Consider the following 18,162-nt stretch of genomic DNA (forward strand, 5'->3'; position numbering starts at 1 on the left):
GTGGGAGAGGGAGAAGCAGGCTTCCCGCGGAGCAGGGAGCCCGATGCGGGACTCGATCCCAAGACCCTGGGATCACGACCTGAGCCAAAGGCAGACGCTTAACGACTGAGCCACTCAGGTGCCCCACTTTCATTTTTTTAAAGGAGAATTTTCTTATTCCATGAAACTCACTAATGTAAGTCAAAATATAAAATTTATATATTTGAAATAATTTAAATTGTGTATCAGCTTTTCAAATGCTCTTTAAAAAAAGTTAACCATGTACAATTCACTAAATCCTAGGATACTTTTGTCTGAAAGGAGAAAGATCAAGTCTTCATCCACAAGGCACTGATGGTGATTAAGCATGCATAGGCAATTAAATGTTTTTTCAAGTGTCTAATAAATGCCAACTCCATACCAAACAGTGTCACAGGAGTGAGAGACATAGTAAGATGTGTCCCAGCCCTTGGAGAACAAATATTCTAGGGAAGGAGATAATCTAATGTGAGCAAATGAAGGAAACACAAATTATGCTATATGTTCTGTTCTTTTAGATCCTAAAGCATGCCAGGTTCTTTCTAAATTCAAGTCCCTTGCACATACTATTCCCTTGGCCCGGAATGTTCTTCCCCTCAATACTTACATAGTTGGCTCCTTCACATCCTTGCCTCACTTTCTCAGAGACGCCTTACCTAATCATCCTAACCAAAGGGGCTTTTCCCTGCCCTCGGTTAGTCACTCTCTTAGCCTTTGTAGGTTCTCTTCAGAACACTTACAAGATGTACCTATTGGGGTGCTTGGGTGGTTCAGTGGGTTAACCAACCAACTTGGTTTTGGCTCAGGTCATGATCTCAGGGTCATGAGATGGAGCCCCGTGTTGAGCTCTGCACTCAGTGTGGAGTCTGCTTGATGATTATCTCTCCCTCTGCCCCTACCCACCACCAACCCCTCTCTCAAATAAATAAATATATCGTATCGTTTAAAAAAGAAAATGAATATGTACATATCCTACTTGAAGAAATGTTAATATATTAATACGTAACATTTTATTATTTCTTCAGAATCAAACACTATTCTAAGCACTTTACATGGAGTACCTCATTTAATCATTATGATAGCCCTTTTAGTACTATAGCTAGCCCTGTTTTTCATATGACAAAATTAAAGACAGATTTTTCTCTGTATTTCTAAATAATGAGCTTATACTGCTAACTGATTTTTAAATTTCACATTATCTCTAATTTCATTTATTTTATTTTTTTCTTTTTAGCATCCTGTTTCAAGGATGAAATATGCCTTTCACTTCGAGTCTATTACCATTTGACTTTCTTCTGAAAGTAGGTATATTTTATTTGGAGAATAATGTTAAAATAAAATCATTTAGTCAATGTTTCTTCCAAGTTCCTTGAGGAAGGCTGATTGATCGTTAGGTCATTACTGGTGCAGAAACTAGAGGCAGCTGTGTTCTCGCTAGAGATAGAAGTATAGACACACTAGACTGGCTAGCAGGAAATCTGAGTTTTACTTTCATCGCTGGACAGATTACTTCTTTTTCTCTGGGTCTTGTTTTCCTAACTATAAATATAAAAGAAACTCACTATTTCTAATGACCTTTCCAACTCCGATTTCTAGCAATAGCATGATTTTCAAAGTAATTTCAGAATAACAAAAGGATTTTAGTGTCCTGAGCTCTTGGTGATGGAATTTAATCTGTACCACTAAGTAACCTGAGGATTTTTTTTTTCATTGTTAGCTATTCAGAGTTCCCTGGCAGATACCTGAACCCTGCAACATAAGCTACAAGAAAAAGCACAGGTCAGGGTTGTTATATGCTGGACTGTAGAAATCTGCCTCCAGGACCAGCATTTAATGGACACAATTACTAAGATTTGAACACACTTCCTCAAAGGCATAGGTATATTCCTTATCCCAACTTCTGAATGAGTATTCCAACTTAACACACATTTCAGACAAACAATTTTTAAGGAGTTATGAATGATGGGATCTAAGATTTCCTGCTTTGTGCTCTTTCTACCACAATACACTGAACAAATCCCTCCTAGGGACAAAAAAAAATTTTTTTTGAAGCTTTGGTGTAAAAATGTTTATTTGGTTGGGTGGCGGGGAGGAGACATGTCCATTCCCTCCTTAACACAGGCAGGAAAGCTTATTCAGTATTTGGGGGGGGGCCTCCTTACTCCCATAGTTCACATGTGGTTGGAAGATACAAAGGCCTCTAATCCCAGAGTTTATGACGTTTCTGCCAGCAAATGTCTGAAATGAGAGAAACATTTCCAATTTTATCCTGTTTTTCTATTTGTTATAACACACAGCTGCTTTAACAGTGCAGTTTAACTATTCTGACAAAAGAGTATCTAGCCAATAGCTATGGCATTGCCAGTATTGTATACATGTTAATATTCCCAAGAATTTTCATAGAAGGGAACGAGAATCCCTCATACATTACAAAGAATGGTGGCAAAGGGGGAAAAAATGGAGAAGAAAAAAAGATTAGCCAACAATAGAGATGAGTGCCAGGTAATTTTTATAATATCAGGTCATAATGTAATATTGAGAGCTAAAAAATGATTTTAAGACTGCCAGGTATTCAATAATAATTCTTTGCTGGTTTATAATGAAATTAAATAATAGAATATACTGTCAAGGGTGCCTGGCTGGCTCAGAGCAGCGCATGACTCTTGATCTCAGGGTTGTGATTTTAAGCCCCACATGGGGTGTAGAGATTAAATAAATAAAACTATAAAAAAAGAAAAGAGATATAATGCCACATTATTCTTCCAAAAAGTTCTCTTTAATCAGACCAAACTACTTAATGATGTCCACTATCAAGTGAATGAAGCTCAAACCCATTAAGTGTGATGATATTCAAAACCCTAATTTTCCTCATTCGTAACTCCTACAATTTATGTTAGTCTACCTGCTATTCCTTGAACATCTTAATTGCTCAAATTGTCTTCTCTTTCAGTCCTCCCTGTCTCAAACTCTGTAAACTTCTACCTATCCCAAACATACCTGGCTTTTAAGTCTCAATTCAGCTGTTGTCTTGGACAAAGAGCCTTTGCCATGAAATCAATCACTGCAGCTGATATTATTTCCTACAAACTCTGATGGTAGACATTTTTACCATTTATTCCATTATCAAATGCCTTATGTTTGTGTAGTTATTTCATCTGATCCTCTAATAACTTTGAGAAGTGGGCATAAATATTTCCATTTAGAAACAAAACTGATACTGGAGAGTTAATTCTTAGGGTTATAAAACTAATAAATCACAGGAAAAAAAAGGCATAAAATTTTCCAGTAATAATGAGTTTTATGGTATATCACAAAGATACTAAAATTCATGCATTCATTTAATAATAAATATTTATTGAGCAGCTCCTAAATGTCAGGCATCAGTCCACACATCCGGAAACAGCAGCGAACAAACATCACTAAGTCCCTGCCCTCATGAAGCTTACATCCCTACTGGGGAGAAAAACAAAAAAGTAAATAAATATAGAACATAAGATCAAGCAGTGACAAGGACTACAAAGAGGAGTAATGCAGTGTAAAGAGAAAATAAAAGAGCTGTACTTTTCCTAGGATGGTCAGGAAGGCTTCTTTGAGGAGGTGACAACTGAGCACAAAGTCAAATGAAGGACAGGGTCACGAGATATGTATTCCAGAAGGGGACAGAAAATGCTATAAGGCCCCATGATGTCAATGTGCTTGTGACTGAAGAACAACGAGATCAATGTGCCAAGAGAGCAGAGATCTTAGAGTACTAAAAAATGGGTAGAGAGGCAGCCTGAGGCTTTAGGATTAAAAGCGTAATTCATCCCAATTCAAATATAATTCTTTTTTTTTTTTAAGATTTTATTTATTTATTTGACAGAGAGAGACATGGTGAGAGAGGGAACACAAGCAGCCAGTAGTGGGAAAGGGAGAAGCAGGCCTCCTGCCGAGCAGGGAGCCCGACGCGTGGCTCGATCCCAGGACCCTGGGATCATGACCTGAGCCAAAGGCAGACATTCAACGACTGAGCCACCCAGGCGCCCCCAAATATAATTCTTTTCAATCAAAAAAAAAACCTTGGAATTTCATCAGTACTCATTATTCTCTTAAATCTATTTTGTCCAAGTATTTTTTAAGCTAAATAAGGAAAAATCTGCAAATATCTTAATTGTCCTATATTCATGACCTAATTTTTTTCCCCAAACATCAATACTTTTACTCACTTCTACCTTTACATATGCTTACAGTATAATCTAAAACCTTTCTAAATGTTGTTCAATATCAGGGTCTAACTCCTTTTCTGTAACAGGAAGCAATTTACTTCCTTAAAAGGCAACATGACTAAAGACAATATTGGGACAACTTGGGAAATGTGAATATAAACTATATGTTAGATGTTAGCATTGTGGCAGTGTTTGATTCCTTGAGTATGATAAATGCATTGCAGGTATATAGGAGAATGTTCTTACTTTTAGGAGGTACATGCAGTGATGTGATAGTAAATGTCTCACACCTGGTTCTGGAGGGAAAAAACCTGGTTTTTGACATTGCCAATTTCTATGTTGTAAATGGCCACTATAGAGGATTACAAGCAACTAACTTGAAACAGAAATGGGAAGAAATGTACACAATCAGCTTTCATGTACTGATACTAGTCGGTTTAAGCTGAAGTACTCAGGGTTGAAGTGTCATGTTTACAACTTACTCTCAAACTATGAAAACAAAAAATAAAAATGAAAACCCCCGTGTCTACTTAATTTACCCACCTACCTATTGAGAGAGAAAACGAAAGTGGTAAGATGTTCACAATTAACCAATGAAAAGGTATTTGATTAACGGTATGATTCAACTTGTCTGTGGGTTTAAATTTTTTAAAAATTAGATATAAATTATAGAGCAAGCAACGTAGGAAGTTTAAAGAACTCCTTTAGCCAATTCTTTTGTAAAATGATTAAATCAGAATTTTGTGCATTAGTATTCTTTGATCAAGTACACCAAATATGGTAAGAGTTTTAACCTAAAGTTATTTTTTAAGAACACCATCTCTTAAGGAGGGCACTTGTCATGATGAGCACTGGGTGTTATACTGTAAGTGATGAATCACTAAATTCTACTCCTTAAACCACTATTATACTATGTTAACCAACTAGAATTTAAATAAAAATTTGGGCGGAAAAAAGCAATTTTCCAATATTAAGTGATAAAATTACATATTCTTTTACTATTATAAATTTAGATAGAAATAACCCACGAGAGGTGCACCTGGGTGGCTCAGTTGGTTAAGTGTCTGATTCTTAATTTCGGCTCAGGTCATAATCTCTCTCTCTCCCTCTGCACTCCACCCCCGCTCATGCTGTCTCTCTCTCTCAAAAAAAAAAAAAAAAAGAAAAGAAAAAGAAATATGGTAACACTTCACAAAAGAAAATTGTTAATTTGGTTAAAAAATGGAAAAGAATTTTCTAGATGTGAGGATAAGCTTTATAAATGGCCTGATTTCAGATACTGATAACAAATTTTAATTCCATTCAAGAACATGTAAGTTCGGTAAGCAGGAAAATAAAAAATGGGAACTTCATATTAATTTAAAACATTAATCCCCAATGAAAAATCAGTTGTGCTCCCAAAGGGTAAGTTGTATTTTAAGATTTATTTATCTAGGGGCGCCTGGGTGGCTTAGTCGTTAAGCCTCTGCCTTTCATTCAGATTATGATCCCAGGGTCCTGGGATCGAGCCCCGCATCGGGCTCCTTGCTCAGCGGGAAGCCTGCTTCTCCCTCTCCCACTCCCCCTGCTTGTATTCCTGCTCTCACTATCTTTCTGTCAAATAAATAAATAAAAACGTAAAAGAAAAGATTTATTTATCTTAGAGAGAGAGCACACGAGTGGGGCGAGGGTTAGAAGGAGAGGAAGACAAGCAGACTCCCTACTAAGCAGGGAGCCCAATGTGGGGCTCAATCCCAGGACCCTGAGATCATGAGTTGGGCCGAAATCAAGAGTTGGACACCTGAGTCACCCAAGTGCCCCTCAAAGGGATAACTTTAAGTCTAAATAATGGTCATACTTGGAATAAATATTATTACTTATTAATAGTGTGAATTATGACTAGATTCCCAGGCTAGCCTACCAAAGGTTTTTTTAACCTACAATGACCATTACTTCCAGCATCATGGAAGAAGTCTGAATTCAAAGTAGAAGGGCCACGCTCCAAACGCTAAAATCAATCCTGGGTAATATTCTGTAATGAAGAAAAAAGCAATCCGGGGCACCATCTCACCACTTAAATATTTTCAACCTCCCTCCAGTGTCCACCTCTGCTTCAATCTCTCTACCCTAACGCTGCTCTAAATGTTCACTGTGGTGTATTATCACCCAGAAATAGTTGGTGTGTTCCAATTACCTACTTTTCCTCTCGCTGCATGCACATTACAGATGTGTAGTTCAATGCTAGTTTTGAGTTCTTCTAGTAGTATATTGCAGAATACAAGTTTCAGAGTAACAATAATGATCTGCTGATCTCTTATGCCTGTAATGACTAGTCCTCACAACAGAACATGAAAACACTCATTTCCTCGGTGCCGCTGATTCAAGCTGTGTATCCCTGGAAGTAAAACACTTAGCAATCCCTATCCTGTGCCAGGCATACACTAGGTGTGAACCATAGATTCTCAGTTCATCTCTCCCACAGTCCTTAAGGTTGATGGTGTTAGGACAAAAAGACCTTAAGTTGAGACAGGCTATGCAATTTGCTCAAGGTCATTTGGCTGGTTAAGTGCTGAAGTTAGAATTTCTATCTGTCTGACCCTAAAGCCTTAGAATTTTAACTCTTCCTGCTTTATAGCATGCTGCTAAAAAGGACTCAGTGAGCCAATTTTATACCAAAATATGGCCATCATTTTAATATTCGTTAAAAATGTTTAATTAAATACACACTTATTAATCTAAGTGAATCTCTAGTTGGTATAATTTTAGTCAGGAGACAGACAACTTTGAAAATAGTAAAAATCAGCCACAATGTGAATGGATGTTTAGCTGAGTGTCCCCAACTAAGATGCAGTTAGATGTGCTTAGCAGCAGCTGGTCCTTTGCTCATCTACACAAATAATTATTCCCACTGGGTAAACTAGTCAACATACATAGCACTTCATAGCTTATAAAGTTCTTTGACACATCTCACCTGAAGCTCAGATGCAACACTTTGTGAGTCCTGCAACATTTTACAGAAGAGAAAACAGGTCTGGGACTTGACCCCAGTCATAGAACTAAGTGATAGAATGGATCCTGAATTTAAACTCTAAATCCTTCGAGTCTTTTTCCTATTAACCTAAGCCTACCTCTTGTACTCATAAACCTGAAGTTCTTCAACCAATTTAACCTCTCTCCCTAGAGAAATAGCCAACAGGAACAAATTCTGCATGGTGGATGGATGGCAGAGAGCTTCCAGCAAATGTTTGTGGGTGGGTCATTTGTTAATCAGATGTGTACAAACAGGGACTACCTATACCAAATAGCTTTTGCCTACCCCTTTGTTATTTTACAACACAGTATTCTAAATTCAATGAGATTTAATCAATTTAAAAATATAACCTTCCTTTAAGTTATGGGCAAATGTATTTAAAATCTATTTTTTAATTGTGCATAAAGTTGTGATAATAGCCTAATAGTCAATAATTCAAACAAATCCCTAAACTGGCAGAATTTCAGTAGGTGTGAGTACAACAGTGATTGCTGACCTCTGCTTCTACTCCTATTTGCTCCACAAATATTGAGAAACACTAGTCATTCATTCGTTCAACGAATATATATTAAGCACCTCCCATGCACCTACACTGAATCTACCATATATAAGGATATCTGCTAGGTGATGGGAATACAGCTTAATAAGAGACAAGGTTCTTGGCCTCAAGGAACTTAAAATCTGGTTGTGGAGACAAACAACAAAAAATTACAAAATGTGGTCAATTCTATGAAGGAAACAAGACTGCTGAGACAGAACAACAAAGGACATCTAATTTAATAAATATAACATCAGCTAACATTAATTGCACACTCAAGACAGGGTAGTCAGAGAAAGCCTCTAAGAAAAATGACATTTAAGCCAAGATCAAAAGGAGCCATCCAGGGCGCCTGGGTGGCTCAGTTGGTTGGGCGACTGCCTTCGGCTCAGGTCGTGATCCCGGAGTCCTGGGATCGAGTCCCACATCGGGCTCCCCCTTCTCTGTGGGGAACCTGCTTCTCCCTCTGCCTCTGCCTGCCACTCCCCCTGCTTGTGCTCACTTTGTCTCTCTCTCTCTCTATGTCAAATAAATAAAATCTTTAAAAAAAAAAAAGGAGCCATCCATTTCATGTCTAGAGAGAAAGGCTTTTTAGGCAGAGGCAATAGGCCATACAAGGCCCTGAATGATTGTCAAAAACCCACAAGGTATCCAGCAGGGATGGGCAGGGTGAACAAGGAGAAAAAAATGCAAAAGGCCTTCTTACTGGATGAATATCTTTCATATAAAAGGAAAATATGAGAAAACTCAACTCAGATTATTGCTAAGTATCGTGAGTATTACACATCGATTGCTGTCTAATATTTTGACTTGGTACTGGCGTTGTTACCCACTCTATCCTGTTTCAGCTTAATACAAACGTCTGATATAATGAAGGAACTATTCTGATTTTTCATACATTTGAGCAAGGACAGAACTACTGACAAATTGACTTTGGTTTACATACTGAAAAAGAAGTACTGTTTCCAGGTACTACAATTTGCTTTTTTCACTACAAAAAAAAAAAATCAATATTAAAATTCTAAGTTTGATATTACCTCAGTTTTTTTTTATATTACCTCAGTTTTTTAATATCCTCAGTCTCAAATGGGAGGAAAACATTCCCATAACTAGATACAAAGTTGAAAAGACAAAAAAGTAAATAAAATTTCCTTCATTTAATTTTTTTCTATACTTGCTCACAATGTAGAATGCTCAGGTTCCATGGGTTTCTTCACTTTTTGAAAAGGAAATCACCTTTGAAATCATGCTCCCTATATACACATTAGCCTCTGAAGTCTACCTTCCAATTATATTTTTTTCTCATGCTTCAAAGAAATGACAGTGTTCCATCCACTGAATCATTTCCTTCTTACTAGATGACTGGCAAAAACAGACAGGGAATGTCTATGTCAATCCCATTAGTGTCTAATTTCAGAAGTTATATCAAGTTATTTAACAGCTACTGATGTGTCAAGACCCATCAGTGTCAATGGATGATAGACTTTTGACTTGAGATCACAGTGCGTATACAAAATATGTACAGTTGATTTAGCCCTTTTGTCTTCCCCATCTTTCTCTAAATAACTGACTTCTTAAGAGTATGTCTCCTAACAAAAGCAGTTCAGATTTGAATGTTTACTATGTGCCAGCCATAGTTCTCAGCACCTTAAATACATTTATTTAATCCTGAAAATAACCCAAAGCAAGGTACTATTACTCCCCACACTGTAAAGATAAAAGTGAGGCAGAGAAAAGTTTTCCAAGATCACGATACCTACCAGATCTATTTTTTTTCCACAAGCTAGTTTGGTCCCAATATCTTGTAATATTTTAACACAACTCATTGCTATCCATGAGAGGATTAAGAATATATACCTGAGCCTGCTTCACATCAGGGCGAGCCCTCATGTTAGCTGTGTGACTTTGGGTAACTTGCCAAATCTCTCTGTGACTCATTTTCATTGATCTATAAAATGGAGCTCACAAAAGCATCTACTTCCTTGAGCAACTGTGAAGACTACATGAATTATCCATGCAAACTACTGGGAACAGTGCCTGGCACATAGTATGCCCAAGAGTTAGCTGTTATTATTAATATTACCACTATCACCTCCACCTGGGAATTTAATAAAAGGCTGGTCTACTTAATCTAGTCAACATTTTTCTTTTCCTCAAACATGTCATTTCTATTGTTTGATTTACATTGGCTAACAATGAACTATTTTAAGTAAATAAGCAAGGCAACTAATTCCCTTACTATTCTTTTTTCTAGGTCTTACCAGTTCTTTCCTATTTCAGTTGCCTAGGAAGGAACTGCTTGAGGCTAACAGGGTTGCAGTATACCTGAGGTAAGTTCTTAAACTGCTGTAATACTAAGGCTAGGGGCACCTGGATGGCTCAGTCATTGGGCATCTGCCTTCCGCTCAGGTCATGATCCGGGGGTCCTGGGATGGAGTCCCACATCGGGCTCCCTGCTCAGCAGGAGGCCTGCCTCTCCCCTCTCCCCCTGCTTGTGTTCCCTCTCTCACTGTCTCTCTCGCTGTCAAATAAATAAATAAAGTCTTAAAAAAAAAATACTGGGCACCTGGGTGGCTCAGTCGTCAAGCGTCAGCCCTCGGCTCAGGTCATGATCCCAAAGTCCTGGGATCGAGTCCCACATCAGGTTCCCTACTCTGTGGGAAGCCTGGTTCTCCCTCTCCCACTACCCCCTGCTTGTGTTCCCTCTCTCGCTGTGTCTCTCTCTGTCCAATAAAGAAATAAAATCCTTAAAAAAAAATAAAATACTAAGGCTAAAGCCTAAACTTGTATTATAATAAAAAAGATGAGGGGGGAGTCTTAGTTCATTACGCTGCTGTAACAAAATACCATAAACTAAGTGGCTTATAAACAACAGAAACTTATTTCTCACAGTTCCAGAGCCTGGGAGATCCACAATCAAGGCACCAGCAGATTCAGTCTGGTGAGAGGTGGCGTCCTCATAGATGACTGTCTTTTCACCGTAACTTGAGATGATGGAAGGGCTTTCTTGGGCCACTTTTATAAGGGCACTAATGCCATTCATGAGGTCTCCAGCCTCATGACCTAATCACCTCTCAAAGTCTCCACCTCCTATCACCATCACTTTGTGGGGTTAGGATTTCAACACATGAATTTGGTAGAGAAGGGGGAGGAGACACAAACATTCAATCTATAACAGGGGGAAAAATTAAGACTACTCCTCTCAGTTTTAACTTCAGAAAACATCTAATTGGTATTTTGTTTGTGGAACAGGTTTTACACTAATAGTATTTAAGAATGATAAATGGCCTATAATATGCATTCAAATATGAATTGAAACAGTATGTTTAAATTATTAATTTATTGATGATTTACTAGATTTTATAGGTTTGTCTTTTGTAATTGTTGATAAGCTCAGATAACCTTCTTAGAATTGTCTAGTGAAAAAACTTTCTAACGAAGGCATAAAGCATAGCAAGCGAACATTTTTTAATTAAAAAGATTTTTTATTCTACTTAGATTTTCATACAATACCAAAAATTTAGGACTTCAGGAATACCACACATACATAACACAAATAATTATTAAAGGTTAAAACATAAAATATTTTCATTGTTTCTATGCAAAAGCCACGCTCTAGACTTCTAATACTGGGTATTCAATATCTATCTAGGACTAGGTCTAAACTTTGCATCCTTGGGTATAAGGTAGAGTAACATTGTTGACCGCCCAGCTGCCCAGCTCTGGTCAGCAATTAATGCATTTAATATATTTAAAAATCTATTCCCAGGAAGCTTAGTCCACCCATTCCACCCCTTACATTTTAAGCTATAATTACAATAAAAAATGAAGTATAAAGAAATTATACATATATGTGAAGCATCCTTTCATAGCTTTTATGTTTTCTCAGATGACTACATATTAAAAGCCGATTAAATCAGCTTGAGCCTTAGCAGACTGAACACTATGAATACTCAACAGAACAAAATATGAGGTTATTGCACATTTGATTATTTTTCCTCTGTTGAACATTATTTTGTAACTGGCCAACCATTAAGCATCTAAAATGTCTTAACATGATAAAAGGTACCATTTATTTGAAACCTACTATGTGCTAACCATGGTCATATTTCATTCTAACAACTGTAAGAAGTTAGGCTTATTCCCATTGTATACAGAACCTGAGACTCTCAGGGATTAAGTAAATAAAGATTACCTAGCTAGCAACTAATGGAACAAGGAACAAACGTAGGTCTGATGTGCTAATGATAACATCAAAGACTCATCTTTGGCTGCACTGCCCAAGTAATGTTATGTAACTACTTAAAAATCTAAAAAAAAATTTTTTAGGGGAGCCTCGGTGGCTCAGTTGGTTAAACATCCGATTCTTGATTTTGGCTCTGGTCATGATCTCAGGGCTGTGAGATCCAGCCCCTAGTGGGGCTTGGTGCTGTGCATGGAGTCTGTTTCTGTTTTGGTTTTTTTTTTTTTTTTTAAGATTTTATTCATTTATTTGAGAGAGAGAGAATGAGAGACAGAGAGCATGAGAGGGAGGAGAGTCAGAGGGAGAAGCAGACTCCCTGCCGAGCAGGGAGCCCGATGCGGGACTCGATCCCGGGACTCCAGGATCATGACCTGAGCCGAAGGCAGTCGCCCAACCAACTGAGCCACCCAGGCGCCCTTGGAGTGTGTCTCTGTTTAAGATTCTCTCTCCCTCTCTCTCTTCCCCTCCCCCCAATTTTTTTTTTTTACCTCAGACTATGGTAAAATACTATAACTACTGTGAAATGTAGCTATTATCCTATAAAGTAACATCTTAGTTATCTGAAAGTACAGTAGGAGCTCTCCTAAGTGACTTTCCCTTAATCAGTTACCAAGATCCACCAATGCTTTCCATAGCCTCCATAAAGCAAACTGGCAGACAATAGCAGCGAAGAGGTCACTTTCCAGTTGTCTGCACATTTCTATTTCTTCTAGTTGAGTTGTATGCTTAACTAGAATTTGGTGTTTGTTCTCAAAAGTTGTTTATGACACCCTATTTATAATAACTAATTTATTTAAATATTATATAAACCAATGAAATGAGTGCAAAAAAGTTATTTCTGTGAAAACTGCTGAATGCTTTGGAAAGAACATATTTGATGAATATATATTCCTTCTTCCTCCAAAACAATTTCCTGTTGACTTCTGTGTACACAAGACACATATAAGAGTATGTGAAACATTAATAATTTTAAAATGGTTTTAAATGTTAAAGATACATCCTCAGCTTGCTCTGCAAAGTCTTATTCTACTTTTAAGAAATCAAAACTAGAAATCTCAGGGGAAGGTGTGGGGGGGACTAGAAATCTTAGGTGTATATTATTGGTGTGATTTATACAAGAAAGATCATATGTAACTTCGAGAAACAGACCCCATTTTACCCCCCAAAAGAACCTTGAGCATAGAAAAACAGATGGGTGAAATAATTAAAGCTGTTATTTTTATGGTTCCTCACTTAAACCGACTTTTTAAACTAGTCAAGCAACTACTTATTTAGAAACTTTCTGAAGTGCAGCTGTATCCCGCTAAGCAAATATCTGTCTCTCTCTACACTGGAATTCATACACTTTACTCAGATTCTGAAAGAGATATGAAGGGTTCTCCTATTTACTCTTATTTTATAGAGAATTCAGTGTTAAGTATGGTTACTGAGTTCTCTAACCCAGAGACTAAAAGCAGTGAAATTAAAAGGAGGCAAGAATAAACATTTTAACAACAAAGACTTTTGATAGCATGAGAATTTAAAAATCAGATCTTACAAAAAAAAAAAAGCAGGCTGAAGTGATTTAAGCTAGAGGCAAAACAACAACAACAACAACAACAACGAACTCTCAAATTTAAATAGCTCTATTGGGCATTTCTAGCCCTATTTTAGAGGTCTGTCCACAATTGAAAATATATTTTTGGCATTTAAAGAGTAAAGTTTTAATTATTCAGAAAACTCAGTTTCTTAGACACCAATGTAGAAAAAAGTGAAATATTACTGTCATCTAGCTAAGTATTGCCCATCATTATGCCTTTCCAACTGCAGGTCAAGAAATCAATTCAGTGGGTTGTGACAGCAAATTTTAAAAATAGAAAGTAGAACAGAAAATACAAGACCACACTCACATAGTAAGGGTAAGTACGTTTCATGAAAAGCTTATTTCTGTTTATGTATACTATTTTGCAAAATAAAAGATACTACTTTAAGGCCATGGGCCTGAAGACCCATATTATTATTATGAAATATAGTCTCAATACTAAAGTTGCAATTCTTTACCATCATAATGCTAAGGAAAGCTACAATTTTAAAGAGAAAAAAGTCACTTCTTTGAGTCTTAATAAATGTATTTATTTTTCCTAGTAATCAGTATGTACGTGTGTATATATACTATATACCATAGGGTGTGTATATACACACAGATATATATAGATGTTATATATGTTATATATACATAAAACATTTTATTGTGTTTGGTACTAGTTTGGGCTAAAATAGAGATGTGTGCAAATATTATTTTTTAAGCTGTTTACAACCTTAAAGCAAATTTTAACAACAAAAAAATCCAAAACAAATAGCAACTTTGATTTTATTTGCTTGTTTATTCTGACATGCAATTACTGATCTTGGGGCCATTTTTCCAAAGTCAGAACTTTCCAAAAGTCTCAACTTCTCATTCTACACAAGCAACCTCCTTAGTAACAATACACTTGATAGTATTTCATGCATACATAGCTGATTTTAAGAAACAGCCAAACACTTAAAACTAATTTAAACCACTAACGTAAGTATGGCTTTCTCCACTTCTTTCTAGTGTGTTTTAAAAGACACTATTACCAAAGACATATTTTAACCAGAAAAGAAAATTTGTCTTTTAATACACTTTGAAAAAAGTATGGACATAACAACCAGTTTATTACATATCTTTTTAAAAATGAGCATTTAATTCATAGGAGGCTAAATTAACATTTCTAATCTTAAAGGCTTAACTCTTGTCATTTAGTCCAGCTCCCTACCAAATACAATAATCCTCTTCCAACAATGTTGCTTAGAATCAAACCCCCATCTGACCAAAAAGCCTTCACTCCTAACTACTACTATATTAATAATCTTCTCAACTTGGTCCTTGCCATTAATCAAAAGAAAATTGATAGTTTTTAATTCCTTTGAAGTCCTTGAAAAACACAGAGTATACATCATTCTCATAAATCCAGAAAATACAGGTTTAGAAAGGAAATGACCCATTTACTTATACTGATATTTAATTAAGCCCCTGGAGTACTTTGCAAACTTTTAGAGTTTGCCTAAAGCACAAAAATCAGCTAATAAAAGCAATAATCATAATAAAATACTTGTCAACTCAATCTTAAATTTTCTCAATTTATCAGGTTCAAATTCTCAAGGTGAAAACGTTTTTAAACTTTAAAGCTGAAGTTAGATTGACTTTACCTAAAAATGAGTATTGTAAATCTAAAATGATGCCAACTACTGTGGCAAGATACAAATGCCGTTCCTGATGATCTCATTTTGAGTTAACACTAGAGTTATCTCTTGAAACTACTACTTTACACTTCTGAAGAATATATCCCCCATCTAGATCCTAAATTTCCTTCCACATGCCCTTCTCTATCTCACCAGCTGGAACCTGTAACAGAAACAAGTAGTCATATGTCATAGACAAATAACTGATCCTGGTACAAAATTAGGTTAACACTTATAAAATGGGGCACAGGAAAAAAAAAAATCCTACTTAAGTAAGTCATTTACCTCGGTCTGGCTTCATTTTCACATCCAGTTTCCACCCAGCGTGCTGTAAAGTACACTTGGGGGCTCCTTCAACAGGCTTGCCGCGGATTCTGCGGGTAATGCTCGGTTTTCAAAATGCTAAAAGGGACCAAAATAAAATTAATCTAGTCCTGCTCCGACACCCGGACCTTGCAAGAAACCTCCTGTTAACAGGCCTCTTCCCGGCACTAACTACGGTGACAGCACCATCGGCAGCTCTGAAAAAAGCAAAACTCTGTGCACCGCCTCCCCATCTCCTCGGGCCCCAGCACCCCTCTTCCCCGCCCGTGTGCTCTCCAGGCCAAAGTGTCCTTCCTTGACACAGCGTCTCTGAACCAAAGAAAGATCTATTTATAACCTGGAGATACAGGCAAGGAAAAAAAAAAAAGGTTCAAGCAACACAAGCTAACTAACCCCTTCGTAAAAAACGCCGCTGGGAACAGTGGCACCTCCGCAGGGGCTGGTAGAGAAATTCTCCGTCCTGGTGCCTGGGCGCAGGAAACTCTCCAAGACCCCTAGCGCCGCGCCAGAAGCTCCGCCCGCCCCGCAGGGCCTCACCTGTGTAATTACCCTCTGGCTAGCCTTCCTGTGGCAACCGCGGCCAAGTTTACACAATAAAAGGGTCAAAAGAAACCCGAGTCCTCTCCTCGAGCCCAGCCCCCCAGCCCCAAACGAACTCTACTGGGCTGTCCCGGGTCGCCCCCCGACCAAGCCCCCAGCCCTGCGTGGCCAGGCCTGAGGTCGGCCCCAGGACGGGTGTTTACCGCTGGGCGCTCGCCCCTGCTCTGCGCAGCCTGCCTTCTGCGGGCCCCTTCCGTCCCTCCACGGCCCCGGATTTCCTTCAGCCCCGGCGCACCGAGCGCAGCGCCTGCCCCTCTCCCCGCCGGAGAGTTGTTTTCATGGCTCCCTCCACCGACCTCTGCTGACTAACTCGCTCTCCTCTCCCGTCCCAAACCCTCCTTCTGTTGGCACTTCTCTCCGCCGCTCGCCCAGCAGCTCACATCACACTCCCACCTCAGACCTGAGGCTCCGAGAGGCGCAGGGCGGGCGAGAGCGGAGTGTGGCGCGCAGCGGCCCCCCGGGCTGCGTTAGAGGACCATGGGGGCCCGAGACCACAAGCCCGACGCGGCTCCCCGGCGCCCCTGTGGCCATCCACCCCCGCCTCAGCCGCCGCCTCGCTCCGCTCCCAGCGCTCAGCCCGTCCCCCTGCCCGACTCGCACCCGAGCCCCGCGGCCCCCGGGCTTCGCCCGCCCGTCGCCCCGGCCGGCCCGCTTGCCCCGCGCCTCTGCCAGCTCCTCGCCCGCCCGCTGTCTCTAGCTCTGGCGCCCCAGCTCCCGATCCCCCTCGCTCGCCCAGTTCTTTCTCTGCTGTTTGCCCTGTCAAAACACTGCCCGGGTCACGTGTCCCAACAACAGCCAACCCACCGCTCGTCACTTCCTCCCCGGCGGCCTCCGCGGCGGGCGCCCGGTTGTTATGGTAACACTCCGCACGCCCCGGGGCGCTAGCCCCGGGGCCTGGGTTTCGGTGCAGGTGCCCCGCGGCTGCAAGGGCGGGAATGGGGGCGGGAATAGCAACTGCGAGGGGCCGGCGGAGGCCGGGAGGCTGGAGAGGCTGCGGGGCCCTGCCCGCGCTGAGAGCCGGCTGCGGCGCGTCTGGGACCGGGAGTCGGAGCTGCGCTATTAGAGCACGGGGTAACCGGGGAGATGTCATCCAGGGCCTGCCCCAGACGTGAAGGATAATTATAGTCTCCTCCTCCTCCACTTGGGATGTTGGCTCTGGGTTGTGACCGAGCCCGAGTGGATTGCAGCACATGGTGGAACCCGGGTCTAATGTGGGAGGGACAGGAGAGTAGGCAGCCATGCGCGTCAAGAAGTGAGGAGTTAAAGAGCAAGAAGCCCCTCTCAGCCTAGATTTCCCAAATCACTAGAGAGTTTTAGTAGGATTCAGAACCCAAGCTCCTGAGATACTCGCTGTGCTAAAAATAACTTTTACAACATCTAAAACACTGACTCATGGCAGGAGGACACTTTTGACACCGTGTTATTGTTGAGGAGCTGTAATTTTGTTGTCCTATAACAATGTGACATGATGACATTTCGTGCTGTGATGTCGTGTCATCACTTAAACACAGATGACAAGCATCTGCTGTAATTAAAAAAAGCAGTCCTAACAAGGCTGAAGCTATTAGCTAGTCAGTTTATAGACAAAGTACATATTTGCAATGCTCTTTGGTTTCATCTGAAAAAGTTTTGTTTTTTTTTAGAAATAATTTTGCATACAAGAATCAAAACAGGAAAGTATTAGGGTAAGTCTGAAGGTGATTTGCGTTAGTCTTTGTACTCTTCTGTGGTTTCCAAAGCCCTACAGTATGACTGTAGGGCTTTGGAAAGGTTTTTTGTAAAGTACAACATTGGAAATTGCATTTTTTTTGCCATCTATCAGACATAAGAAATTTTAATTATGAAAAATACTAATTTTCTAGAGGTTTTGATATGTACAGTAAAATTACATCGACAACTGCAGTGATTAAATTTAAGACTGTATCTAACCCAAACAGGGCAGAACATTCAGGAGGGTAACATTTCATTTTCAGGGAAATGT

At 39.5% G+C, this 18,162-nt stretch overlaps 1 protein-coding gene across 3 annotated transcripts in view; it reads right to left on the reverse strand.

Moving 5' to 3' along the window:
- The window catches only part of FAM214A (family with sequence similarity 214 member A), a 95,065-nt gene extending 78,135 nt beyond the window's left edge, over window positions 1-16,930 (reverse strand). Inside the window, exons 1-2 of one of the 3 annotated variants that reach the window (XM_027569420.1) lie at window positions 16,782-16,930; window positions 15,543-15,659 (exon numbers count right to left, since the gene is read on the reverse strand). In XM_027569420.1, coding sequence (XP_027425221.1) covers window positions 15,543-15,558 — 16 coding nt within the window. In that variant the 5' untranslated portion in view covers window positions 15,559-15,659; window positions 16,782-16,930. Of the gene's footprint in view, window positions 1-15,542; window positions 15,660-15,974 lie in introns of all 3 variants that reach the window. The other 2 variants (XM_027569419.1, XM_027569418.1) reach the window with 2 other exon arrangements.
- Between the last annotated feature and the right edge of the window lie 1,232 nt (window positions 16,931-18,162).

This window comes from Zalophus californianus, chromosome 6, assembly GCF_009762305.2.
Source record: "Zalophus californianus isolate mZalCal1 chromosome 6, mZalCal1.pri.v2, whole genome shotgun sequence".
Taxonomy (NCBI): Eukaryota; Metazoa; Chordata; class Mammalia; order Carnivora; family Otariidae; genus Zalophus; species Zalophus californianus.